This window comes from Eublepharis macularius, chromosome 2 (genome assembly GCF_028583425.1).
Source record: "Eublepharis macularius isolate TG4126 chromosome 2, MPM_Emac_v1.0, whole genome shotgun sequence".
Classification (NCBI taxonomy): Eukaryota; Metazoa; Chordata; class Lepidosauria; order Squamata; family Eublepharidae; genus Eublepharis; species Eublepharis macularius.
In genome coordinates, this window is record NC_072791.1 from 148,914,051 (window position 1) to 148,940,957 (window position 26,907).

General features: G+C 44.1%; 2 protein-coding genes and 1 long non-coding RNA gene across 4 annotated transcripts; 1 reads left to right on the forward strand and 2 right to left on the reverse strand.

Annotated features, from left to right (window-relative positions):
* Positions 1-1,491: 1,491 nt before the first annotated feature.
* On the reverse strand, positions 1,492-9,133 carry CLP1 (cleavage factor polyribonucleotide kinase subunit 1). Its single transcript, XM_054971727.1, has 3 exons — positions 9,013-9,133; positions 7,540-8,187; positions 1,492-2,551 (listed from the first exon to the last, which is right to left on the reverse strand). The coding sequence occupies exons 2-3, from the start codon at positions 8,143-8,145 to the stop codon at positions 1,880-1,882; spliced, it is 1,278 nt and encodes a 425-aa protein (XP_054827702.1). The 5' UTR covers positions 8,146-8,187; positions 9,013-9,133; the 3' UTR covers positions 1,492-1,879.
* Positions 9,134-11,728: 2,595 nt separating this feature from the next.
* YPEL4 (yippee like 4) lies at positions 11,729-20,480 on the forward strand. 2 transcript variants are annotated; one of them, XM_054969891.1, is made up of 5 exons: positions 11,729-11,869; positions 13,918-14,241; positions 14,524-14,567; positions 17,243-17,351; positions 18,559-20,480. In XM_054969891.1, exons 2-5 carry the CDS (start codon positions 14,101-14,103, stop codon positions 18,646-18,648), a joined length of 384 nt encoding a protein of 127 aa, XP_054825866.1. In that variant the 5' UTR covers positions 11,729-11,869; positions 13,918-14,100; the 3' UTR covers positions 18,649-20,480. The 2 variants fall into 2 exon arrangements, with proteins under 2 accessions (XP_054825866.1, XP_054825867.1); XM_054969892.1 differs by lacking the exon at positions 11,729-11,869 and adding an exon at positions 12,204-12,274.
* Positions 20,481-20,643: 163 nt separating this feature from the next.
* On the reverse strand, positions 20,644-26,090 carry LOC129324694 (uncharacterized). Its single transcript, XR_008596553.1, has 2 exons — positions 25,827-26,090; positions 20,644-20,790 (listed from the first exon to the last, which is right to left on the reverse strand). It is a non-coding gene; the product is annotated as an uncharacterized LOC129324694 (long non-coding RNA).
* Between the last annotated feature and the right edge of the window lie 817 nt (positions 26,091-26,907).

Sequence of the window (26,907 nt, forward strand, 5' to 3'; positions counted from 1 at the left end):
CTGGCTTTTACAGCTGCTCATCCTCCAACGTGATATATGCCCTCGTGTGACAACAATGTCCATCTGCTCTGTACATTGGACAAACCAGCCAACCTCTGCACAAAAGAATAAATGGACACAAATCTGACATTAAAAATGGCAACATCCAGAAACCAGTGGGAGAACACTTCAATCTATCAGGACATTCCATCAAGGACTTAAAGATCACTGTAGTTCAACAGAAACCTTTCAAAAACAGAATCCAACAGGAAGCTGCTGAATTGGAATTCATATGTAAATTTGACTCAGTCAGGCTTGGATTGAATAGGGACTATCAATGGTTATCTCATTATCAGAAGTAACTGATTTCATTATCAGAAGCTACTGATTGCATCTACTCCCCCCTCCCCTGTCCGCCTATATATCTGACCAGTTTCTTCTTACCCTCCATGCATCTGACGAAGAGAACTGTGATTCTTTAAAGCTTATGCTACAGTAAAGTTGGTTAGTCTTAAAGGTGCTTCTGGACTCTTTTCTATAATTGGAATACAGTATCCTATGCTTAATTAAAAAAAAACATGTTAAACATAAAAGCCTACAACTTGCATAAGAATTTAGAATGTGGAATGGAAGGAAGTAAAAACAGCATATAAATCATGATTACTTGATATTGAAACAGTAATATGATAACAATTAAAAGCATATCCGACTGTTCCTTTTCTCATGCTCTGCTAGATTCCTTTTCTCTGGTCTCTTGGAGCTACCTACCTCAGAGCTTAGACACAAGGAGGCTGTTGAACTTTACAGTGTCTTCTCTCCCTTTACTAAGATGTTTATCTTCACTACCTGCTCTAGACTGCATGGTAGGTTTTAACCAGTAGCCTTCCTTCCCACCTGCTGTTTCCTGCTTTGGTAGGAAGCTCAGAAACCTGGACCAATTTAAGAGCATATAAATATTCTCTCACATATTTGTTTACATAGGCCTGTTTAATCCAGGTTGGGGCCTGTCATGCTCCAATACATCACTTTTTAAATTCAAACTCTTACTCTGAAGCAATGACCTGATTTAAGGGTGGAGAATTCAGATTCAACAGGAATTTTCAAACATATTTTGGAAAACATACACATTTGATTCCGTTTTCAACTGAGACTGTCACACTTTAATTCCATAATAATTATGTCACTATAATGTTATAGCACATCACCATATGGGTTCTTGTAACCTGTTTCCTTCTATGTTCCTAACTGCTAGTTTACTGTATGAAAATGGATACTGGTGTTCATAAATCTAACTCCTTGACTATTTACAATGGCCACCACTTTCTTTATATATTTTTGTGTGCTTCTACCTGGTAAATGTACTCATTCTTCTTATAATCTGCATGCTTCTAATAAAAACTTTCCCCTTTGCCTATCCCTACCCGTGAGTGCATGTTTTTTTACATTAGGAAAAGGCTTTACTCAGAGCACAAACATCCTCATCCATCAAAGCAGCAACGTTTTAGGAATTTATTGACATTAAAAAATATAAAGACTTCACCCTCTCTACAAAATAATCACAATGAGATGAGACAGTGACAGTGTAGGAAAGGATTCCCATTTCAGAGGCTGAAAACTCATTGGAGGAAAGAAGACTCAAGGAAGAATGCAACCCAGCTAAATTCAGCACACACCACTTTTCTTTGTTATAGCAGTTCATAAGTTCAAATCCACAAGTCCTCCCAGTTTTACCCTCCGCCATTCTACAAAGTGGTTCTTTCTAACGTATAGTAAAACTGAAAGGACTATTTCAAGATTGTTCAAAATGTACTCTTATGAGGATTCCATTTTTCCCCTCCTTTCCCCAGTCTTCGTGGTAATGCTATTCTCCTCATAATGGTTTATCTATGATGAAGTGTATCTACTTGAGATCCATGAAACGAATGTCCATGATGAGCAGGAAGTTCTTGGGCAATGGACGAGGTGCTGGTGAGAGCACTGTGAAGACCTGCCGCTCCAAATCCACTCCAGTGACTACAATGAAGCCAGCCACACTAGTCTCAGAGATGTTCTCATCAGTGCCATCAGCAGTACTAACACTTAACAGATGGTGTACCATGTCACGTCCAGGTGTAACTGGTACCAACTTAAGCTGGTTATCTTCTTGTGACATGCCCAGGGGCAGACATGAGTCAGGGATGGTAGGGGCTCCCACCTTGTATATCTTAACATCTGAGAACTTGACATCAAAGGCATGTGGGTAGAAGCATCCTCGAAAACCATAGAAGTATTCACGTATGCGTTCATCCCGAAACTCCCGTCGGAAGTCCTTGGAACGCTCCACTACTCCACCAGACTTGGGGAGCAGCACTGTTCGAACAAAGTGTGGCAGGTCTCGCTTCAGTTCATTGTAAAGGCGCTCCTGGTCCAGCACTACTACAACATCAACTTCAAAGGCTGAAGCAGCATGTACAAGTGCCTGGTACCCAGATCCTTTCACCCACCCACAGGTATTAATGATACAACCACTGACTGAAGGCCGACGATTAACTTCACAGCGCTGGTTGAAGACATCTGCCAAGCGGGATGTGATCTGCAGAGAAGCAGCAGCAGAAACAACATAATTAACAAGAAACAATATATATTTAGAATACTTAGAAGATGGAATGGCTGCCCCATAATTTCTACACCCTGCCTGTTTCAAAGGCTAGTATTCGAAGTGTGTTACAACTATCTTATCGTAGACCTATTTTTAAACAAGCATAAATATCCGTTGCCCTTCTATGAACATATGAAGCTGCCTTACACTGTGTCAGACCATTGGTCCACCTAGATAATATTGTATATTCAGATTGGCAGTGATTCTTCAGAGGGCTAAAAATGCTCCTCCTGCATAATTAAGTTTTAGATGGTGTGCAAAATTCAAGGGGAGTGGGAGCCTTCTTGACCTCATTAGGCAGGGAGAGAGGTCCTGCAGATATGAAGGTCCAAATTCATGAATGCCTTTGTATACGATAACCAATTCCTTGCATTGAACCTGGTAACCAATGGGCAACCAAAGGACGTGACTGCAGAATGGGAGTAATATGTATGCTTCAACTAGCTCCTGCTAATAACCACGCTGTAGTATTCTGCACCAAGTGGAGTCTCTGAGTTAACTTTATGGGGAGATCAATGGAAAGTGCATTATAGAAGAATAGTCTTGATTCTACTATGATGTGGATCCAGGTGGCCAGATTGGCTGAGTCAAGGTAGGGGGCCATCTTCCAGGCTAAACGGAATTGGAAGAACACATTTTTTGCAGCTGCGTTAACTTGCTTCTCTAGCAGTAATGTCAGATTCAGTATAACTCCTAAGCTCTTAAACAAGTCAGCATCAGCTGAACCACACTGAAGTTAGGAAGTACGATGTCCTTCAAGATCTCTACTTTCTCAACCAACAATACCTCGTCACAATTAAGTTTCAATTTTTTCACTTTTAACCATTTAACCATAGAAAACCACCAGTGATTTATGACCTCAACTGCATCACCAGGAGATTTGGATAAGTAGATATAGAGTTGCCAAAGAGGGAGGGAAAGAGAAGAGCAACCACCTGCTTGACTATAAGAGAGAAGCCAGCCTCTCAGCCCTTCTCTGTGCCTGAGGTACTTTAAGAATATTGCCTCCGGGAGCCTATGTTACCAGAGAGGGAGGGAAGAAGAAGAGCAACAACCTGCCTGCCTGCGAGAGAGAAGCCTGCCTCTCAGCCCCACCCCTCTCTGTGCCTGAGGTACTTCAACAAAATCTGCCTCCAGGAGCCTGTGTTGCCAGAGAGGGAGGGAGAAGAGCAACCATCTTCCTGCCTCTACGAGAGAAGCCAGCCTCTCAACCCTGACCTTCTCTGTGCCTGAGGTACTTTAAGAATGTTGCCTCTAGGAGCCTGTGTTGCCAGGGAGGGAGGGAGGGAGAACAGCAACCACCTTCGGGGCCAATATTTGATCATTTCAGCCCACTCTTTGGGGAGGAGATTGACAGGACCCTGCGATCAGTTAGGCCCACCACATGTCCCTTGGACCCATGCCCATCGTGGCTGATAAAGGCCAGTGCTGAGGGGCTGCGGTCCTCGCTGGAGACCATTGTTAACCTATCCTTAGGCTCCAGGGGTTTTCCTGGGCCATTAAAGGAACATGTGGTGAGGCCTCTTTTAAAGAAACCATCACGGGACCCCACTGACCTGGTCAATTACCGCCCGTTTTTGAACCTCCCGTTTCTTGGAAAGGTGATTGAGCAGGCGGTGGTGGAACAGCTGTGGGGCTTCCTGAAGGATGTCTCAGCCCTGGACCCCTTCCAGTCCAGGTTCCGTCGGGGACATGGGATGGAGACGTTGCTGGTCACCCTCACAGACGATCTTCGTAGACATCTGGACCGAGGCGGCTCAGCGCTGCTGATATTATTGGATCTGTCGGCAGCGTTTGATACAGTCGATTATGATCTTCTGACTCACTGCCTCGCCAATATGGGGATACGAGGGACTGCCTTACAGTGGCTTGTCTCTTTTGTCCATGGTCAGGGACAGAGGGTGGTGCTTGGGGAGAAATTGTCATCCTGCCACCCTTTGGTGTGTGGGGTCCCACAGGCAGCAATACTCTCCCCATTGTTGTTTAACATCTATATGCACCCCCTTTCCCAGTTGGTGCCAAGTTTCAGACTTGGGTGTCATCAATATGGAGATGACACCCAGTTGTATCTGATGATGGACGGCCAGCCCAACTCAGCCCCAGATGTCCTGGAACATGCTTTTGCAGCCATGACTGGTTGGTTGAAGCAGAGTCGGCTGAAACTGAACCTGATGAAGATGGAAGTTCTGTACTTGAGCCACGGGGGATTAGGTTCGGGACTCTGGCTCCCGGCCCTCAATGGGGCACCGTTAGTGCCAGTTCCAAGGGTTAAGTGCCTGGGGGTGATCTTGAATGCCTCCCTGAAAATGGAGGCACAGGTCACAGCAGTTGTCAGGTCCTCTTTTTTCCATCTACGGCAGACCAGGCAACTTGTCCTTTACCTGTCAACTTGTGATTTAACTACAGTGATCCAAGCAACTGTCATCTCTAGGCTAGATTACTGTAACTCGCTCTACACGGGGCTGCCCTTGAGCCTGACCCGGCGCATATAACACCGTTCTTACATGAACTGCATTGGTTGCCAGTGGAGTACCAGATCAGATTCAAGGTTCTGGTATTAACTTATAAGGCCCTGTGCGGACTGGGACCAGCGTATCTACAGGACCGTCTCTCCCCATATATTTCCCAGAGGACACTCCGATCAGGGGACAAACAGCTGTTGGTGGTCCCTGGCCCCAAGGAGGCCCGCCTAGCCTCGACTACAGCCAGGGCCTTTTCGGTCCTGGCTCCCACCTGGTGGAACGCTCTGTCTGCTGAAATCAGGGCCCAGCAGGACCTACTATCCTTTGGCCGGGCCTGCAAGACAGAGTTGTTCCACCAGGCTTATAGCTGAGGCTGGGCCTCTGCCAGCCTGAAAAAAAAGGGGTATATAAAATCTTAACCCTCCTTGTGAAGGCTGTCCACCATCCTGTTTTAAATGTGTATTAATACATTGTTGTTTTAATGTAGATGAATTTTTATTGTATTTTAATATGTTGTTATCCGCCCTGAGCCCACTCGCGGGGAGGGTGGAATAGAAATTTGAAATAAATAAATAGATAAAAATAGTGCTGAGTGTCATCAGCATATTAAAGACTGCCAACTGCAAAATTATGAATGTGTTGTCATAGGATTTTACATAGAGATTGAATTGTGTGGGGGGTAGGATTGTGCCCTGTGGAACATCACAAGATAGGTACCACACAGATGACAACTGGTCTCCAATGGCAACCCTTTGAAGCTGATCCGTGAGGAATTATCTGAACCAGTCCAAAGCATGATCCCTAATTCTGTCTCCAAACATCTAAAGAAGATGGCATGGTCCACTCTATCAAAGGTTGCAGCAACAAAGGAATCAGCATCTGCAACAAGGAGGCATGGCCTTTGTCTACATCCAGATGGAGGTCATCAACTAATGCTACAAGGGCCATCCCTGTCCCATAGCTCAGCCTGAAACCAGACTAAAAAGAGTCCAGAATAAATGAATTACTGAAGAAGACCTGGAGTTGGTCTACTCCTGCCAGCTCTCAATCACTTTGCCCAAATTGGGGAGATTAAAGACTTGTCAATAATTGGCCACATCATTTTTTTTGTAAGGATAGTTTTTTAAAATAGTGGATGGATAATCACCTCTTTGAGTGGTCAGGAAAAGGTGCCCTGAGTTAGTGATTGATTTATGATAGACACGAAAGGCTCATTGATGTGGTCCTCACATGATGTTAGCTGCCAGTATGGGTAAAGAACCAGGGCAAAAGTAGAAGCCTTCACAGATCCCATGATACTGTCAACATCCACCACTGAAAATGGGGTCAAAATGGTCCATAAGTAGATCAGATGATGTATTATACAGTTTCTTCTAACTGACCTGTTGTAACCAGCATCCATCTCACAGCATATTCACAATATTTTACCACTAAAAAACTTTGCAAAAGTATTATAATTGTTCATTTTTGAGACAATAAAGGCTCAGATTTAGGAGTAAGCAGATGCTGATTCCTCAAACAACTGCAATGGTTGTGAACTAGCTGATGCAGTGCTAGCAGAGAATTAACTTTTCTTTGCTGCTGTCACCACTGCTTCATAGGTCTTTCAGTAGGCTCTACAGTACAATCTGTCAGGTTCAGTACAAGTTTTCCACCAGCATTGTTCTAAACCTCTCCCAGCTTTCTTCAGGTTATGCAGCTCAGTGGTAAATGGGGGGAGGGTTCTGTCACAGGGGCAGGAGAGGTTGACAAGGGGCAATCTGAATACTGAAATCAGTTGTCTTAGGAAAATGTAAACTCGTATAGGCTAGGACTGCATATTAATCACAGTTGTAAAATAACTTCATCCTAAACAAATTAACAGGATTAATGTAGGAAAAGAAGGACTACAAAGCAACAATTTAATTATCTTTGCCTGTACAGGTATGGTCTTTCAGGTACACTGCTAGAGATCCTGAAAAAACAACAACTCCATACTCCTCCTTACCGTAATGAATGCTCATTAAGCATAAACTTATGTTCTCAAAAATTCAAAAATAGAGAGCAAATGTCCTATTCAGCTAAAGCTGATAATTTCTTCATCTTGCACTATATAAGCTTGTGTGCATAAAATGACTCCAAACTGCAATTTCCCCATTATAAAAACAAGAACAGATTAACAATCCATCTAACCCACTACTCTGTCTCTGAAAGTGACCAGCCATGTGCAGCACGTGAAATTCACAAGTACAGCAAGATAGTGATAGTCATCTCCTATTTGTCTACACATATGGTAATCAGACAAGGACAATCTTCCATTTCTAACTATCATAGCTCACAATTATTGATGAATCAATTCTCCATTTGATAGGTGTATTTATTATATTAATACTGGAGGACAAACCATCCCCTCACATCCCAATGGAATCAGGATGAATGCAGAGGATCAGTACATCACATGACTCCAAACCTGTTACTCACCTTATTATAGAGCTTGATGTTAGTACCAGGTGTGGTGGACCCAAAATGATAGATCAGGGGGGCCTGAACTGAGAAACCTTCTTCAACATCTGCAGGACGCTCAATATAGAGAGCCCCCATAGTGCCTGGAATAGAGATTGAACCCTGACCTACATCTAGCTCTACAAAAGTGGGCCGCCGCCCTAAGCGCACAGCATAATTCAGCAGCAGGCGGCAAACAGTTGACTTGCCTACATCTGTAGGGCCCACCACCATGACCCGAGGCCCCCGCTCATCTTCACGTTCAGCCTGCCACCGCATCTGCTCCAGGGCTGTATGGGTGTTGAGGTACAGCAGCATGGGGGTGTCTTTGGACACATAGGCCACTTCAGTCCGACCAGTAAGCTGCACTGAACAGCCATGCCAAGTGAAGACAGCCACTTTAGCACCAGCATCAAAAGTGAATTTCTTGTTGCGTGTCAATTCAGTTCCAAAGATCTCAGCCATGCCTGTCAAAAGCTCCAGTTGGACAGTTTGCGAGGCTTCAACTTCAAAGCGAAGCTCTGTTTCCCTCTCCAGTTCAAACTTGGCCACCAGTTTCTTTTCATCTCCAGCTTCCTCTGCCATCTTGTTTTCCTTGCGACTGTTATGGGCATAAAACGTGGACTCCTGTTGAGGGGAATGCAGAGTATTTTCTTTTCACTCTTGAAACAGTATGTTTGACAAAATTACGTAAAAATAAAGAGAGAGGTTTTTCCCAAAGGAGTGTTACTTTCAGATTTACAACTTAACTAAGGACTAATACAACATGTATTAATCTGAAAAAGGGACTAATTTGGGAAGTGACTGTAAGGTTGAGTTGGCAGTATTCTGCCTTACAGGCAAGATGGTTACACTTTAGGTTCATGCCCAGCAACTAGTTTTAGGATAGGATAATGGTCTATTCCCTCCTTCCTGCATATGTGTTAATGCATGGAAATAACACACTAATTTATTCACACACACACACACACACACATATATATCTTTTGCTTCTGAATTGTTTGGGGAGGGCAGATGACACATTTTAGAAGACCAGAGTTAGCCCAGAGCTACCACTTGTCAATCTGAACAGCAGGAGGATCCTCATACACATTTGTTTCCCTGGGGTTGAGATCTTCCCAGTTTTAATCCAGTTAGGATTTCTCTTTCATAAACCAGGTAAAAGGTATCATTTGTACTTTGCTGACACTAGTTAATACACTCTTTTCCCAATGGCGGTCCAATCCCCTCCAACCCCAGAGGCTTCAACAGCTGAGAAGCAGCCTACAGGTATTAAGGCAGGGTCATTCGTAAACACCCTCCCCAGGAGGGCCTAATGAAGAGGAAAAAGTGCCGCTCCGCTGTCGCCCTCGCCGTATTCCGAGCCACACCCAGCAGAAGGCGCAGCCAGGAGGCTGAGCGTCTCCATGGGAACGGCGCCCGATCCTTGGGGAACAGAGGGCAGCCACCCACCTAGAGAATCCACGGGGATCCAACCACTTGAACCTCGAGTTGGAGCAGGCGGCGGAAGTACCGGTTGCTCTGGAAGTAGAACAACGGCATCACGCTTCTCATGTGCCTCTGGAACCACCCCTTTCTAGCCGAATGAGAAACGCAGTTTCCTTGCCAATGCACTTCACCGGAGAAGGATGGACATGCGTGCTCTGCGCATAGCCTCCTGGGAAATGTAGGATTTGAGTCCGACAGCGCCTTAGATTTCTAGGCACCTGGGAAATGTAGTTTATTACTTCAGCTCGCGTCTGTTATGGCTTCATTTTGAGTTCCGCCAGTTTGGATACCTATGCTTTTCCTGCCTGATAGTGAGCGACCGTGAATAATTTCCTTTTGACATTTTAAGTTGGAGATGTTGGTTTTCCAAATATCGCAGTGAAATATTTCTACACAGTTCCTTGCTACACCTGCCACGGTAAAACATCCTGGCTCAACATCTGTGAAAAACCTGGTGGAGAGGGGTTGTGCATCAATAGCTGTGTACTTTTAAGAGCACTTCGTTTGAATTTTCAAGTTCCCAGTGCTCAAATATGCTGCACCTGTTCCTCTGTGGTGAGTCTGATCAGAAACGGGGGAGGGGGGACACAATCCTACTGGCTGCTGCTGTCCAATCAGTAGTTGGTTTCTCCAGTTTTCACTTTCCAGCAGTATTCAGTAGCTGAATGTGTTTTACTGTGTTAAGGCAAGAATTGACCTGAACAATTTCAAGGTGGCATTTCTTATGGTTTGCTGCCCTCACTAAGCCTCCAAATCCTGGAAGATATTTTCCAGTTTTTCATGTATATCACTGAAAACACGACTGTTAAGATTGTCTCATGTTCAGCTTGCAATTATTAGAGAAGATGTCTCTGTCATTCCACCTAGTAACACTATCAATTGAAGCACAAACAACATTTGGCATGTGAGGGGAATGTAGGTTTTGTCTATAGTCTCAGTTCCAGGAGATCAAAAGTGCAGTACAGGATGGAGAAGATTAAAGAACTAGATAGACAGACAAGAAGAAAATGGACAAGACAGTCCAGTTACATTTTCTCAATGACAACTTCCTAGAGCACAATATAAAATTAGAGCCAAAATGGATTTATCTTCCAAACACTCCACAATGAGAGAGATACTGGCTCCCTTTTACAGGAGATATGTAGTAACACACAGTTTCCAAATACTTCTGCACCGAACACAATTGGCCATGGAAAAAGCCAGTGGAAATGCCAGGAATGAGTCCAGGATGTTCTGAACATTGTCCTGCTAATTTAACTACAAAATCAAAGTTGATTCCAAAAGAACATTTTTTCCTCTTAAGAGTTTCCTCTTATTGGTTACTAACCAAAGGAGCAAACAACATGGAGGCGATGGGGAAGAAAACTGAACACCAGTATAGCAATGGTTCAAAACATTTGTGTGTGGTTTGGATGTTAAAATGAGAAGGAAAGTCTTAGGAGCCTATGATTTATGAAGGCATCATACAGTTCTAGAATATCACCTGGATGTTTTCTGGAATAAAAAACAGTTATTTAGGATTAAGACCCACTTAAAAGATTTTCAGTCTATGGCAGCTGCAGGGATTGGGGGGGGGGGGGTGTCAATTCATACTAATATCTAGCTGTGCAGCCAGGGGTTCAGCCAGTATGATGTACGCTGACACCATGCAATGAAGTCTGCACCTAGTGGCTTTGAGCAGCCCTACAACAGCCCCTTCTGATGGCAAGCATACATAAAGCTTCAGTGAACAATGTCTATGGAAGCTAGACTTGGTGTTTCTATTATACCACATTAACAGTGCAACCCTAAGCAGAGTTACTCCAGTCTAAGCCAATTTAAATCAATGGTCTTAGATTGGAGTAATTCTTTTTAGGATTGCACTGTAACAGTGAAACCAGCCTCCTTCCATCTCTGGATATCTGCCTTCAACCTTTCATAGTCGACTTAGTACTTCCACCTAGAAAAACTCCTGCCAGTTATCCTCTGTAACAAAGACTTTTTTTTTCTGAGGCTTGGTAAGAGATTAAGCAGCTGCAGCCTTATGCTGGCAGATCTCAACCAGCAAACTCCTATCGATCTAAACAGCGCAAGGCTGTTGAGAACTTCTCTGAAAATTTTTGATCCCTAAAATTGGTTTAGGAAAGATTTAGAGATATGGCAAGGCTGTCGATCTTTTCTTGAGCAGATACCGATGGGGGAGGGAGCAATGACGGTGCTTCTGGCCGCTCAAGGTTGAGACATCGCAGGATTCTGAAGCTTCAGGCCATAATGTTTGGGGTGCCATAAGCAGCGTTTTCTCCAGGCTGCAAAGCGCGCATCAGAGAGCGATCTTGCAGGTTTCCTGTCCGTGACCCTCAGCTTCTCCTCTCTCTCTCTGCGTCAGTGTGTGCCACCGGCGCGCAACGCGGGATTTTTCACCTGCGCGTCTCTCTCCAGATCCTCATTCTCGTCGTCCGAGCAGCCGCGTCCGCGCCCTTGAGCGGCTGTCTCGCTCTTCCTCTCCCCGTCCCCGACCTTTCTGCCCCGCCGACGCCGTACCTCTTGCCCCGCTGCGGCTCCCTTCTCGGCCAGCATCTCTGTTTGCCCCCTCCCTCTCTGATCCGTGTCTCCGGCCCCGCTCTGACGTAGCGGGAGGCTGAAGAGCGGGGGAGAGGAGGGAGGGATAGATGACTCACAATGTTATGATGCGGTTCCACAACAGACAGCCACATTCGGTTACAGACGGAGCACAAAAGCAGCCCTTAGGCTGCCCTGAAGCCGCGCTCCCCTTGACGCCACCCCTTCTCGAGCGGCAGCTGGACGCAGAAGCGGCGAGAGCCCCCCGGGAGCGGCTTTCAAGGTGAGCGGCGGAAGAGGGCAAAACAGACGGCGCTGCTGAAACTTTCCCTCCCTGCCTCCCTCCGTCCGCGCTTGGCTGGGCGAGCGCCTTGTTTGGCCTTCAGGCCACCTTTCACCGTGCAGAGCAAAGCCCCGACCCTCCCCAGCCCCCCTCGCGGTTCCTCCTCTGGCAACATCCCTACGGAAACTTCGGCGACGCCAGAGCCGCCTTTATTTTTCTTCCGCGCGCAGCCACGTGAGTCAGACTCTGCGGTGATTAAGGCGTGGGGTCCCTAGGCGCCCGAGCTCCTCCCACTTCTCATCGCCCCCCCCCCCGCTCCGGGCTGGACAAGACGAAGCGGACGGGGGAGGATGTCAGTCAAATGCGGGGTGCATTTGTTTCGCTGAGATGGGGGCAGCTGCATTGGTCAGTATCCGGGCTCTTGGAAGCTGAAATTGCGTGCGACGTTGACGCACCGCGCGCTGACTTCGTTGCAGGACGGATGGCGGGGACATTAATGCCTTTGGTGACAAATCCATCAAACCTCCGGGGCTTCCGAAAGTCAGTTTAAGGAGTGTAATGCTCCCTTGGTACCGGTAGGGGGCGCGATCGCGGGGCTGGGTGTGTTAGAAAGCAAGGGAGCGGGAGACTTTGAATGAAAAGAGGCTTCGAAATAACGTCGAAATCCCAGCAGAGGGCTCTCTCACTGTCACAGTAAGGAGGTGGGTAGTGAGTGGTGTCGGAAAAAAGGAGTGCTTTCCCGGAGTATTGATTGATCAGAAGACACTGGAGCGCAAAGGTAGTGTGGTGCAATGGTTTCAAGGTGGGAGGTAGTGATTCCAGTCGCTGTTCAACTGTAACTCGGGGTCAGTGCCTTAGGCAAGTCATCTCCTTTCACAATGTTTTCACACATGACAGAGCCACTTTGGTGATGTGACATGTTGTATAATAGCATATGAATGATGACCTTGTGGAACAGAAAAGCAAAAGAGCCCTTTTAAAACCAAACTGGCATTCTAGACAAGGGGGTATTATTATTATGTGGGCATCTGCAAACAAAGAGTTTTAAGGATGCAGTCCTATACTCACTAGGTTGAATTCATTTTGGGCTGCATCTACCACATATAAACACATATAAATTGAGATTTGAAAATATAAGTTTGTTGGACTGGTCAGGAATGAAATGTAAATAAATTTCCTCCATTCGTTCATCTTCATAAGAATCATGTAAAGGAAGTGGAACAACAGGTTGATTGGGGATTTGAATCTTGCATATTCAAAATTGCTTAACACAGATTTATATCCCCTTGATGCTCTTTAACCTATTTTTTAACCCAGGCAACATGTTAAAAAGGCAGATCCTGTCCCACAGCTTGGTTTTTCAGTGCATGTTTATCAGTTGGATTGAGAATCCTGCAATCCAAAACTCAATTTCCTAGGTAAGGATTTACTTCTGAGTAGCCCTGTTTAGGATTGCTTCATTTTATAAACCACACAACTGATTTTGAATATGGAACAAGGACCCGGTGGTAATTATTTCAGACTGATCAATCCATGCAGCTACCTATTCTCTATAATGCATGTAATGACCTCCCAGAAGGTTTCAGGACTTCAGGTCACCTTCCCAAGGGTCTGACATACAGAGAACCTGAAGAATGATTTAACCCACAATGCTGATTTATTGTTTTATTATTATTAGTTTAACATTTATTCATTTATGGTATTTTTAACCATCCTTTCTCCCCATGGAATCAAGGTAGCCTGGCTACAATATTATTTAAAACACAATTAAAATTAATAAATATCTATATAAATATACATTTAAAATACATTTAAAACTGAAAATTAGAAGTCATACAATATACTTTTCCTGGCCATCAAAATGACTCCTTTGGAAAGGCTTTTCTAAACAATTTCACCATATAATGGTATGGAATGCCATTTATATGATTTATTCATTCTATTTTCTGTAAACTACTTCAAGCATAATATATGGAGAAAGAACCAAGAAATGAATATGTTGACAGACTGCTTCCTTGCTTGATAATTGTTCAGTTTTCTTTCCATAGGTGACTTCTCTTTCGGTCTGGTTCTCATCTGGGGGGGCCCTGGCAGTACAGCCCCCCCAAACTTCACTTCTCTGAAACACGGCTCTAGCCAACCTACTTCGTTGCTTCACTTGCGACCGCCTGTGTGGGGGCTGCACAGCACCTGCTCCTCCACCTCGACAGGGCATCGTTCTTCAGCCTGTCATGCCCAGCTGTGAACCAGTACCACCTGCTGCCTATCTTCCTACCAAAACCTTCCGCAGTTATCTGCCTCGGTGCCATCGAACATACAGCTGTGTCCACTGCCGGGCACACTTGGCCAAGCATGATGAGCTCATCTCCAAGGTCTGTAAGCCCCTTCTTCAGAGTGACAAGCTTTCATGGCAGCATAGTACCTAACTAGATTGCTGGCATTGTGTGATTACCCATTATAGTTCCAACTCTGGGCCTTACTAGGCCCTTCTGTACAGCAGTATTTTTGCAGCTATTTTACCAGCATTATCCAGACACAGTTTGACCTTTCTCATATCAGATACCCCTACCTTTAAACAAGATTGTTGGGTTTGGGAGTGGATTAAACAATCTTTCAAGCAAGATGGTTATAACTCCTGTACTTTATCTCCACAGTCCTTCCAGGGGAGTCATGGTCGCGCCTATCTTTTCAATTCTGTGTGAGTGTCCTCCTGCACTTGGATTTTTTTTTACGGGGGAGGGGATGTGCAATATGGGAAGAGAGCAGGAATACAGATAGGGATATGTTTTTGTATCTGCAGAAAGTATCTCTAAATGATGGTACCCTATTCCAAAAATGAAGCCATCCAAGAGGGGTTTAAATAGTCCTCAGGGAAGGATATACAAGATGGCATGTAGACCTTGAAACAGAGCTCCACCTGAGCCAGGGCTCACAATGCTGAGCTCTGGAACATATGAAGGAATAAAACAGTAAATCTGGATGCATGCAAAGAACTGAGTGGACACAGTCTGGGATTAGAGGAAGGGCTTCAGAATCAGTAGGCGTGGCATTTCTCAAAATCTGTCTCCATTCCTGGAGCCTCACTGCCATTTCCTAATATAGCTTCATTCCTCCTCTGCCTTAATATCCTCCTGCTGAACTCATGACAACACTGTCAGGCCATTATATAGGAATTCCCAATGTCTGGCTTTGTGTCATCTTAGTTTTTTCTCTTGGGTGTAGGTTCAGGTACTGGGAGGATGATATTCTCCTGACTTTCTAGCATAATCTACTGTTGATTCAAAATTCCTAGCGCTAGGAACAGTCATCCTCCGTCCTGACCTCATAGTATCAATACCATGCACTTTAATTATTTTTCTTCTGCTTTAACTTCTTAACAGTCCTTCTCCTGCTCTTTTGTTATTAGCTCAAGTATTTGCATAACAGGGTTATGATTACCTCAATGTACAGAGTCAGAGTAGAGGTTTCCTGACTGTTCCTCTGACTTACAGTACTGTTACTTGTATATTAGATGCACACCTGGTTTATGATGCAGGAGACTTCCCAGGTCCTTCACTACATGCCATAGTTTTGGCAGGGAAAAACCTACTACTATCCTTCTCTTCCTCATTTTTCAGTGGCTCTTGCAATGAGCAAGCCTAGCTTCAAGTCAGTCACACTAAGTCATAGGGATTTAACTACCATGGCTATTGCATACAATCTAGCAATCTGTTTTGGAATGTTTTTTGCTTCAGATACAGTTGCATTTTTCTCAGTGGTAGAAACCTATAGGACAATTGACTGAGAAAAGACTAAACAGCCTATATTTTACAGTCTGTGGGAGGTTCCTGTGAATATTTCATGTTACTTATTGACTAATCCTTCACTTTCCATAGATAAGGTGACAGTATTACATAAACAACTTCTAATTAGATGAACGGTTCATATCATATTTGTCCATGTAAGGACAAAAACAGGTGAAGATCATGCTAGAGAACATGAACAATAGAGAAATGGTCTAAACAAACTATGAAGAAGAGCTCTTATTCCTACTTCTCTGATTTTGAGGGGTGTGAAACTTAGCTACATATCTTAGCGAGGGATGCAGTTCTTGTATCTTTCATCTCAATGCAAGGTCTATTTACTAGTTGGACTGAAGTCACTGATGGAATGGAAACAGAACAAATCACAGTATAGAGACAGTAGAGAAATATGGTCTGACCTTCTTTTCCTCACTCCCCCTCTCCTTCAAATCTGATTCATTTCAGATCTCAGAGACTGTAGCTTTTCCCCAATGGATATCAGATTGAAATCATGAGAGAACAAAACCAGTCTTTTGGTGACCCCTGACCTTAATGTTCTAGGAATATAGTCCTGCAGCCTTCTGCTTTTATCATGGTCTCCTGCTCTCTCATGCTAACAGGGTATCAGTTATCTGTGGTAAGAGGCTGCCATGATAATTAGAACCACCATACTTTAAGGAGATGCAGGCATTCCTTGTGATAAAAAGTGACTGATCTTGGTTTCAACTAGCTAACTGGGGAGGTCTTTTTTATTCATTTATGGCTAATTTGGAAACTACATTTAGTTTATAGAAAACTTCACTAAAGATATTTTCTCTTGAGTTATTGACTGATCACCCCACATTTCAGCTGGCCAAGCAGTAATCTTCAGGAAAATTTCTAACACTGCTGCTTGGATGCTTGCTGTAGCAGTTATGTTATAGCTAAGCATGCAATACCAACTCTGACATGATGAAGTCTTGACTAAGATTGGGCATGGCTCCCTGAGCTCGCTCTTTTACCCAGACACCAGGGTGATAATTGGTGATGATTCTTCAGGACAGCATGAATGTGTTCTGATTTTTACATTCTTGGGAAAGTTCAGAGTTATGTAGAGACTTTTTCTGGCCATTGGAGGCCGCTATGCAACTGAACTCAGAATTTCTCTTTTGCTCTCAATGCTCCATCATCAGGTTCCTATCTGAATAGGCTGGTTTAAAAAAACCCATGCAAATTGTCAAAGCATGACATAATTTTTGACTCTGGCATTCAGTGTTTTAAGAAATGATCTGCTCAACAGTTTTGACCTGAATTATGAAATTAAGATACTGATTTGATATTCATAACCCAAAATGTAAATTACTGTATAGTACTGCTGCTGAGAATGTTCCATAAATTATAGCCTCTCACTCACACACCCTGCATCAGTAAACTTTAATAGTTTGCATTTTTTGTGGATTTTTGTTTTGTTTTGTTGCAAAAGTCTTAGGACAGAAGGGTGTCTCTTCCTCCCCACCAAGTGTTATGTGAGCTCCCTAGAAAGTGGAGTACAGGGTGCAACAGTGCTAAAAATAAAATGAGACACTGTGCCCTGTAATTTCTTCGGCTACAGGGTCAATGTGGGATGCGGTCCAGCTGAACAACGCCTCTTGCTCACTGGTCTCCATTCAGTTGCCGATATTTTCTGTGAAAGCTGCAAGACTACACTGGGTTGGAAATACGTGAGTAGTTAATACAGGTAGCTTACATATATAGAGAATAATGCAGCCTATTCAAAACAGGAGCGTTGCAAATCATTGCAAGTGTGAAGATGACACTACCCTAGTTAGCCTGCCCGCACTAATCCTAATAGTCTGAGTGGTTTAGTTATTAGTCTCAGACAACGACAGGGGAGACTAAGGTTCAAATCTTCACATTGCTATGAAGTTTACTAACAATGCAATCATAAACACTGTTACTTCCTTCTAAGTCAATTGAAGTCAATGGACTTAGAAGAGTTAAACTCCATTTAGGATTGCTCTGTAAATTGCTTTCCCTGAGCCTAATCTACCTTATAAGGTTGTTGTGAGAATAAAATGGAGGGTGAGACTCTGTGCCACCCTTAGCAACTTGAAAGAAGAGTGCGATGAAAATGTGGCAGGTAGATAACCATAGATGCCAGTCTCCAACTGTCATACTACCCCTAATGGAAATTCTGATTCTACCCATACTGTAATAGTTGGTTGCATTGCTTTATACATCATAGCTTGATATCCTTGCTTCGCTACAGTATTTAACTACTTTAAATCCAGTTATGATACTTATGGGTATGTAACATTTTGGGGGCGGGGGTTGAGTTGATAACCCTAGTGAACTTTTAGGGGAAGTCTGGAAGGTGCACTTTACCTTGGGACACATTCAATGACTCCCAATAGCAACTGCATACTGTTTAGAATGTGGGGGGCGAGGACCAATCAGGCCGCATATGCAAATGACCTCTGTGTTTCAACCGTCTGGGGGGGATGAGGTGTGAAATGTTGTGAGCCCTAATGAGCCTACATATGCAAATGATCTTGTAAGGCTGGCCCAGTCAGGGAAGAGTGGCCGAGCAGGCAGTGAGCGGGGGGGGGTGGGGGGAGCAGGCAGCAGCCTGCCAGCCCCACAGAGAAGCTGTATCCCTTTGGGAAAACACATTTTACCCCTTTTTACCCCCTTAGGGGGCGAATTTCTTAAAATCTCAGTGGGTGTTTACATCATGAAAGGAATGTTATTCTCAAGTTTCATGTTTCTAGGTCCAGGGGTTTGGGCTGGGCATCTATGAGTCAGTCGGGACACTTGTCTTTATATATATAGCTTGAGGGAGGGGAGAATTCTACTTTTGAATATGGTGCCAAGTGGAGGGAAAAGTCAGCAAGTGGGCTCATATCTTCCTATTTCCTCATTTGCCAGGAACAAGCCTTCGAGACCAGCCAGAAATACAAAGAAGGGAAATACATTATTGAGATGTCACACATGGTGAAGGACAACGGCTGGGACTGATGGGGACTCTGGGTGACCCCTTCCCCTGCAGCATGCCTTGCCCTGTCCTAATCCCACTGCCATCGCTGGCACCCTGGCACAACTAACCCTGCCCCCATTTCCGTGCCCCTAGGCTCCTGCACAGCATCACCCATGGAAGTGGAGATACCAGGACCCTTCTCCCAAACCTCTTATACTTTCTGAAGTGCTAGATTCACAGTTTGGAGGATCTCCCCAAAGTAAAAAGGGAACCTCACAGAGTTCAGGGGCCCAATTTCAGGATTTTGGATTGGATTCTACTTGATCTACTTGGGGGTATGCTGCTCTCATTACTAGCACCTGTTGGGTTGCACAGATGGTGAAATGCCTAGTGTAATCCTGGAAGCACATTTGAACTTTATGTTCCATTTTATATGGAAAACACAGTGCATTCTGGAATGGGGCAGAAAGAGCTGTAAGCATAAGGCAAATTCTTGGGGAGGAGCCATAGCTCAGTGGAAGAGGTTATGCTTTGCATGCAAAAGGTCCCTAGTTCAACCTTTGGTACTTCTTGTTTCAAACAGGACTAGGACAGACCTCTGCCCAAAGTTTTGCAGAGCTGCCAGGCAGAGATAACAGTACAGGGCTAAACTGACCAATGGTCTGGCTCAGCATAAGGCAGCTTTGTATGTTCATGCACTCGCCTCCTTTCTGGGGCAGAGCTGCATTGTAGTGGGAAACGTATGTCAGTCTAGTGGTGTTGGGCCGAAAAGGGTGGAAGGAGAGTAAATCCCAACAGGGGACAAACTTTGTCCTCCAGGTAGGGGATCCATGAGCAGTTCCTTCCAGCATGGGGCCATGGTAGTTTATGTTCCCCTTTACCATTCCTTTCCCCAGACACTGCCGTGGTATTTCCCCCCCATGTCTACGCAATGGAGTTTGTCGGGTTTTGATTTTTTTGGGTTGCCGTGTGCTTGTGATCCCCAGACACACTCATCCCCTGCATCCGCCCCCCATCCTACATGGAGATGGGTGGGGGTTGGGTGTGGGCAAAGCCTCAGCACTGTCACCAGCGCAGGAATTTTTTTGTATAATAAAGATGTTTTATATTTAAAAAGAAAAAGGAACCATACTAAGCAGCCTCTATCATCCATGCCTCTTCACAAGAAATGGGGATATTTGGGTGTATTTCAACAGCAGGGACTTGTTTCAAATAAGTACACGATTCCAAGGTAGCAGCAGATTTCCTTAACTTAGTACCATCTACAGAATTCATAAGCAAACAGCAGTACCATCTGCATGAGCATCTGGAAACCAAATATATAATAAAATTCTAGCTAACAAGTTATTCCCTATTTGAAATTTAGAGAACAGAACTGTGTGCGCAAATCTCTATAGTTCAGTAACAGTGTAATCTGAACCAGTTGCATCCTTCTAAGCCTATTGACTTGACTGGGCTTAGAGGGGTGTAACTCTGTTGAGGATTGAATTGTAAAGTGCTCACGCATCTGACCATATGCCAGCAATTTATCAGATTTTTTTTGGTCTTTGCTTCTAGGAGCTAAACAGCTTCTTTGCCAATAAACTTTACTATTCATTAGCAAGAAATCAAGTCTTCTGAAACATATGCCCAATAAAAAAAAACCCCAACAATGTAAATGTGGCATATGAACTATCTAAATCCGTAAGTTGGTGTTGAACAGATCCATTTGTAATATGGTGTGGATGGACACTTTTCACTTGTTACAGAGTACTGGGAAGGCATTTTAATAGTTCACTAATATGCATTCCTTTTCCTTCACATACTAGGGACTCATGACTTCCTCCTCTCCCTTGACTTCTGCCAATAAACGGTGATATGGAGGCTTCATGCTGCTGTGGCCACCCACCCAATGCCCTTTTTACATTGCACTGCTTGGGTTGGGCTCAGACAGTAGCACAATGTGAAAAGAGCCTCGGACAGGGGCCATGCCCAGTATAGCAAAGGCCCTTTGCTCTCCACCTTTCTATGCTGAAACCAGAGAATCACTTCCTTGCTTTGCTTTTAGGATCACTCAGGTAACTGTTTTATTTAATGGTATCAGTGTCTTTTCTTTAGAGAACCATCTGTGGAAAACGGTCTCAATTTAGTCTTCATCCAGCAGAAGCGTGTGAGGTTTCTGGAAAGACTGCTCAGAATTCCACCTAAAGAGAGAGGGGGGAATCAAAAATAAAGAGAGGCAGAATAACTTCTTACCGCTGAACTGCTCTGTTACCATGCCCACCAAGTCTTCCTCTAGGGCAGCGTGGGAGGGTATTCTGCTGAGACTGACTTAGAACAGTATTCATAAAGATACAGATCCCTATTATACTTGTTAAAACCTTCTAGACTCACCTCAGTGGCTTGAGCCAATTCACAGAAAGGACTGGCCTTCGTTCTAATTCAATTAGGGCAACTCCCCCTTTCAGATACTAAATATACAGCTACATCCAGAAAGCTGGGCTCAACTCCACCTTTCATCACACACTGTTTTGACAGATTCCTCAGTCTGCAGGCACTTTACCTGTCTGTATCAAGATGGAATGTAAAAAAAAATAGGTCACTGTTTTTAGGAACACCAGCCACTAATAAGATTCCTGTGTTTATATGGTTCCTGGATATAAGTTTTAAGTCTGTACCACTTTATTTCTCACACAGCATTTTTGGCTCTATACCCTACATGACAGCCAGTGAGGAATAGCAGTTGGAGCATCAGACCACGGATCTGGGAGACCCAGGTTTGAATCCCTACTCTGCCATGGAAGCTTGCTGGATTACTTTGGGACCATCACATGCTCTCAGCCTAATCTACTTTACAGGGCTATTGTGAGGATAAAATGTTGGGGATGATGTGCACATTACCTATCACAAATGCTGCGTGCATGCACGCGCACACATTCACACACATTTGATCTGAATAATCATACAGGTTACCAGATTCAGATTACCATGGTGCAGAATTCTAACATTTTTCAAGTGCTGTGCTGCCTGGTTGACTGTGGTTCTATTGACCCCACATCTTTCTCTATAGGCGTCATAAATATCATCATGCGACTCCGGCAGGAAACTTGGGAGAAATAGTTTTATTACAGAAGCTAAAAGCTATATTATTGTAAGCCCTGAAGACGTTTAGAGCAAAGGGTTTTTTTTTGCCCCCTCCAAACTTATAGTAAATAGATAATAAATGTCGTGTTGACAAACCAAGGTACTGGTGTGGGAAGCTGATTTCCCAAGGCAATTAATGCAGTGAGATGAAGCAGGGATCTTGCACCCCAGTTCCTTAACAAAAAATCCTTTGCCCCTTTACAAAATAAGGCCTTGGAATGTGATTCATGAGAGCCAGTGTGGAGTAGTGGTTAGAGCATTGGACTATGATCTGGGAGACCCCAGGTTTGAAACCCTACTTTGCCATTTAAGCTTGCTGGGTGATCTTGGGCCAGTCACACTCTCATCCTAACCTACCTCACAAGGTTGTTGTGAGGATCAAATGGAGGAGGAGACTGTCGTAATCCACTTTGGGTCCCCATTGGGGAGAAAGGCAGGGTATAAATGAAGTAAACAAACACACACACACCAGGTAGAGAAGCTAGCCAGGAATATTTGCTGTTAGATTCAAACATTATTATTCCAATGTTATCATATTTTGTAATTGGTTTACTGATTGACTGAACAGTTCTATTGTACTTGCAATCTGCCTTGAGTCCCAGTGAGAAAGGCAGACTATAAATGAAAACAAATAAATAATCCTTAGGCCAAAGGGTTCCACAGAACCAAAATCTTGCTTTACAATACATCTGCCTCAGTAGATATTCAAAGCCCTCCAACAACCATTAATGTATTATTTGACAAAAGAAAATGCTACCCTAAATCTGTTAGGTGATTTGGCTGGGAGTAGTGCCATAGCAGAGAGAGAGAAAAAAAACTTGATCATTTAATGGCAAGAATTTGGGCCAGTGATACAACAGGATGCCCTCATCTCTTACCAGCGGGTCATTCACCTAACAGTGGTGGTGAACCTTGCGACTGATGATATCTGTGGAAAGATGACAAACCTCTAGAGCAAAGGGACAAAAGAAGCAACTGTCTGGGGGAATCTGAAGAAGAAGTGAACTGCAAGGACACACAGTATTCTTTGTTATGGTATAAGAAGGGAAACAAAACTCTGCTGATAAGAGCCGCTGCCCACATCTAGAAAGTCTGTTTCACTACTGGATCCAGATTTTCTGTTGCTATAAATCTATGTAGCTTTCTTGGTTGCACAAATTCAGTGATTAATAATGGAGAGGACTAGAACTGACAGCATATAGTCATGCCTCTTTTAGAATGCAGCTTATTAGACTGCTCTTTTTTTCTTGGCTGATCAAGGCCATTAAAATGTGTCTAGCCATGGCACCTCTTTAGGGGAAAAGATACACTGGATACATAGCGGCAAATCTACTTTTCTCCTAAGCAGCCCACTTCTATATTTAATCAGTTGCATGATTTTAAAACTCCCATGAATGGCAAAAAGATAAAATAAAGCAGAAACAGTCTACTAGTTCCTGGAAGCCAGTAATACAATATTAATTGGGGAAAGAACAACCCAGAAGTCATTAAAAGGCCATGAAAATCTGCAAAATCAAGAATGTGCATCTGTATGTGTGTGGACACTCCCCTCCAAGGAATAGAAACAAATGCCTTTGATGACCACTGTTTCTTAAATCAATTTAAGTGAGTTCATGAACATGTTTTATAATTTGAGAAGGGGCTTTAAAACTTCATGGATTTTTAAGCACAAAATCATTAGGACTCAGAGGCAAATGTGCTTCAAATATGATCGATCGTTGTGAATGCAACAGTATATACAGCAAGGATGAAAGCATTTTCCACTATGCCCTTTCACGAAAAGTTACAGGAATATACAGTATTAAATACAGGTAGTAAATAGCCCAAGACCATTGGAACAAGTGAATATTCAGTCACCTTTGGCCCAGATAAACCTAGACTAGACTGAACTGAATAGAAAAGACCATACCAAACTCTCAGATTTGTCCTATGATGAGAGCATATAATAGATTATCACCACACAGCCTTAGAATAATACATTCTCGAGTATTTCATGGGATTCTTGTAGAATTATATAATGGTAGTGCTATTTGCCTTACTTTTAAAATTAAAAGAGTACTGGTCCAGCAACACAATGGATTGAAGGAAAGAGGGAAATAGGAATAAAATCTGAAATAGTCACACTATATATAGGCTCTTAACATTCTCATTGGACACAAAGGCCCTAATTCAATGATGTTCTTATGCCTAGAAGTGCCACAAGAGGGAAACATGGATCAGAAGCCATGATTCACATGCCTGTTCAGAAGTGTACAGCCATTCACAGCCATGGAGAGAAAATTCAAACACCTATCATACAAGAGATAGGTAGAGTTGTACCCATCTGTGCATGTACAAGGCCCTTTTATTCAGAGGCAGAGCAGTAGATTGTTTTTCCAATCTCTGCAGGACACTTTAATTTCTCACATTTACTTGGGCAATTCTTGTTTTATGTAATTAGAACAGTTATGTGCATGTAATCATTTGAAAGTGATCAGCGATCACTAGGTTCAAGAGAAATGTTACCGATTAATAAGAAGCTACTGTATCATGTTGGCTAAGAGCTCAAATTCTGATCTGTGATGTCCCTGGTTCAAATCTTACCTCTATCACAAACTGTGGCTGTAGACAAGTCACTCATTCTTAGAGGTGGATAGAGGTGGCTGTAGACAAGTCACTCATTCTTAACTTCAGCCCACCATTAGCAGCATGGGGACAGTGACACTGGCATGCCATACAGGGATGTTGGAAGGATTATAGCAAGATAGCATGCTAAACACTAGTGCCACAACCACTGCTCTGAGGCAAATAGTAGGCTAAGTGCGTCAATGGTTGGGATTCCTAAAGTGCTAAAACAGTATATGCTGCTGGAGTTAGAGAATTCCTCCAGATTTTGGGAGCTGAAGGACCTTAGAAACACTCCATGGCAGGCACTCCAAGCGCCCTCCTTTTCTCCTTAAAGTACTTGACATTTGTTAGGTGTGACAGTGCTTTCTGAATGACCGTGACAGAAAATATGCAAAGGCCCTTTCCCCAATACAAAACAGTCAACTTCTTCACACTGTAGTCAGGCGTGGTGCCTATTCATATAACAGCTTTCTATTAGACTGATTTAGTGAAACCCAGAAATAAAACCTGAAAAGATAAGGCCTATTGCAGCTCTGGGGGTTGTACACGACTGCCACTACTTCCCTCATATGGACTGTGCAAATGCCGTGCCATGTGCAGCTCATGATTACCTGCCCTCTGGACTACAAAGGGAAAAGTACACTTATTGCGGAGGGGATCAGATATAGTGAATAAGAATATGAGAGCCCACAAAACCTATCCTAACATATCCTAGCAAGAGGAATCCAAAGATAGTTTCAAAACACAAGATGTTTTTATGCGTGGTATTAAGAGAGCTTTGCATGTACTGCAGCCAAACAGAAAACTCATGCTGTATAGGGTGTATACTCAGTGTTAAGATCCTCCCACTTTCTATCCTGTATCTGCATGTACATGAATACTGAGAGAAGGCATTTTGTCTCACAGGGAAAAAAATAATCTGAGGAGATAACCAGGAGCCTGAAGGGTCCTGGTTTTGCTCTTTGATCACAGTAGTCAACAAATAGGGTGAAAAACACTCTCTTCCCACACCTTATACCCACTCCAAGGGGATAAGGACTGGGGAAGGGCCTGGATCTCACATCTGACTGAAAGTGCTTAAAAGAACTGGCCTAGGGGCTCGACAGAGACTCTTGCCTGCTCCTTCTCTACAGGAAGGGAGGGCCAGAAAGGGCCGGTTAGGGAACAAGGAAGACTTCCCATTTGCCATTCTTCTCGTCTCTGCCAAAGAAGGTATAGCAGGCGTGTATTAGCGGGCGAATGTCTGAGAGAAAAAGCAAGTTAAATACACATGACTCCCCCCAATATCTTCCAGCAGGGCTTCTTGTACTCTCTCCCCCCACAAACGAGAGCACAACCCACCAGCCTCCTCTCCCTACTACCACCCAGGTCATTCCCATACTCTAAACGACACTAACGTGGACGGAAATTTTGGGGGCGAGGGCGGCATAGCCTGTCCTTGAGGGAGCACCCCCTTTGTGCCCAGGAGCCAGTCGTTGGCCATCTTTACCCTTTCAGCAGCTCTTTAGCTTCTCCTCGTCTCTCGCCTGCCCCAGTAGCAGAGGTTAAAACTTTGGGGTCTCCCCCTTTTTCCCCCGGCATGACAGCGGTAAGCACTAAAAACAGCTCCCCGATCCTCTTCTCCGCGTTCCCTTCCGTCCATCTTGAATACTTGAGATTCTTGAATGGAGCGTGTGGGATCCGCTCTGCGTGACTTCCATTGGCTGCCTGTTAACCCTCGGAGAGGGGCTTCGCCTTCCCATTGGATGTGGCGTCTATCATCCTCCCCCCCCTCCACCACCCCGCAAGACCCTCAAGGGTTCCGCTCACAGCGCCTCTCCGCGCGGGTTCCTCGATCTGGTGCGGTCTCGCGCTTGTGTCACCTGATATTGTTGGGAAAGTTATTTGAGAAAACACATTTCCGTGCGGGTGTCCGTGGCGATCATTAACGTCATACTATCCCTGCCACCGCAGCCACCACCCCGCCCCGGCATGCCTTGATCTGCAATTTCCCCTCTCCTAATAGTCGTGAACTTCGGACACAGAGAGAAGGGACACACAGAGGAAAAACTGTTATACTCGGCGCTGCACACCGGTCTTGTCCGGTTTATACCAGGTGGAAATGGAGAGGACAGAGGGCACGCGATCGCCGCTTGGCACCCAAGAACCGCTTGTATAACAGATCTTTGAATTAAGAGGAATTGGGGTGCCCCTATGTTTGAATGCCGGGAGACTAGTTATGTCAGAGTCATTTGGACGCTTAAATACATACCTAACATATGAAGTGTGAATGGGACAAATTATACAAAGTACACTCATCAGGGAGCCGCAGCTATTACATAATGACAAACTCGAGTTTGCCTCTCTTGTAACCTGTGAAATTTTTCTGCACAAGAGGACGAAGTGTGTTGCAGCACTTGAGAATTGTTCTCCTGTGTGCAAACTGGGAAGCAATGAAAAAAGGAATCCAAAGAGCACACCATACATGCTGGAGCACTAAGCAAATTACACCAAATAATTGAAATAATATTCTAATGTACACAAAGTCATTTGAAACTTATGGAAACATAAAGAGTACATAACTAAAGATA

Coding starts and splice junctions, on each gene's coding strand:
- YPEL4 (XM_054969891.1), top strand. CDS start 14,101: ATGCCCAGCTGTGAACCAGTACCACCTGCTGCCTATCTTCCTACCAAA. Junction 14,242..14,523: donor ATGATGAGCTCATCTCCAAG/GTCTGTAAGCCC, acceptor TTATCTCCACAG/TCCTTCCAGGGGAGTCATGG. Junction 14,568..17,242: donor GCCTATCTTTTCAATTCTGT/GTGAGTGTCCTC, acceptor CTTCGGCTACAG/GGTCAATGTGGGATGCGGTC.
- CLP1 (XM_054971727.1), bottom strand. CDS start 8,145: ATGGCAGAGGAAGCTGGAGATGAAAAGAAACTGGTGGCCAAGTTTGAA. Junction 2,552..7,539: donor ACATCAAGCTCTATAATAAG/GTGAGTAACAGG, acceptor GCTTCTCTGCAG/ATCACATCCCGCTTGGCAGA.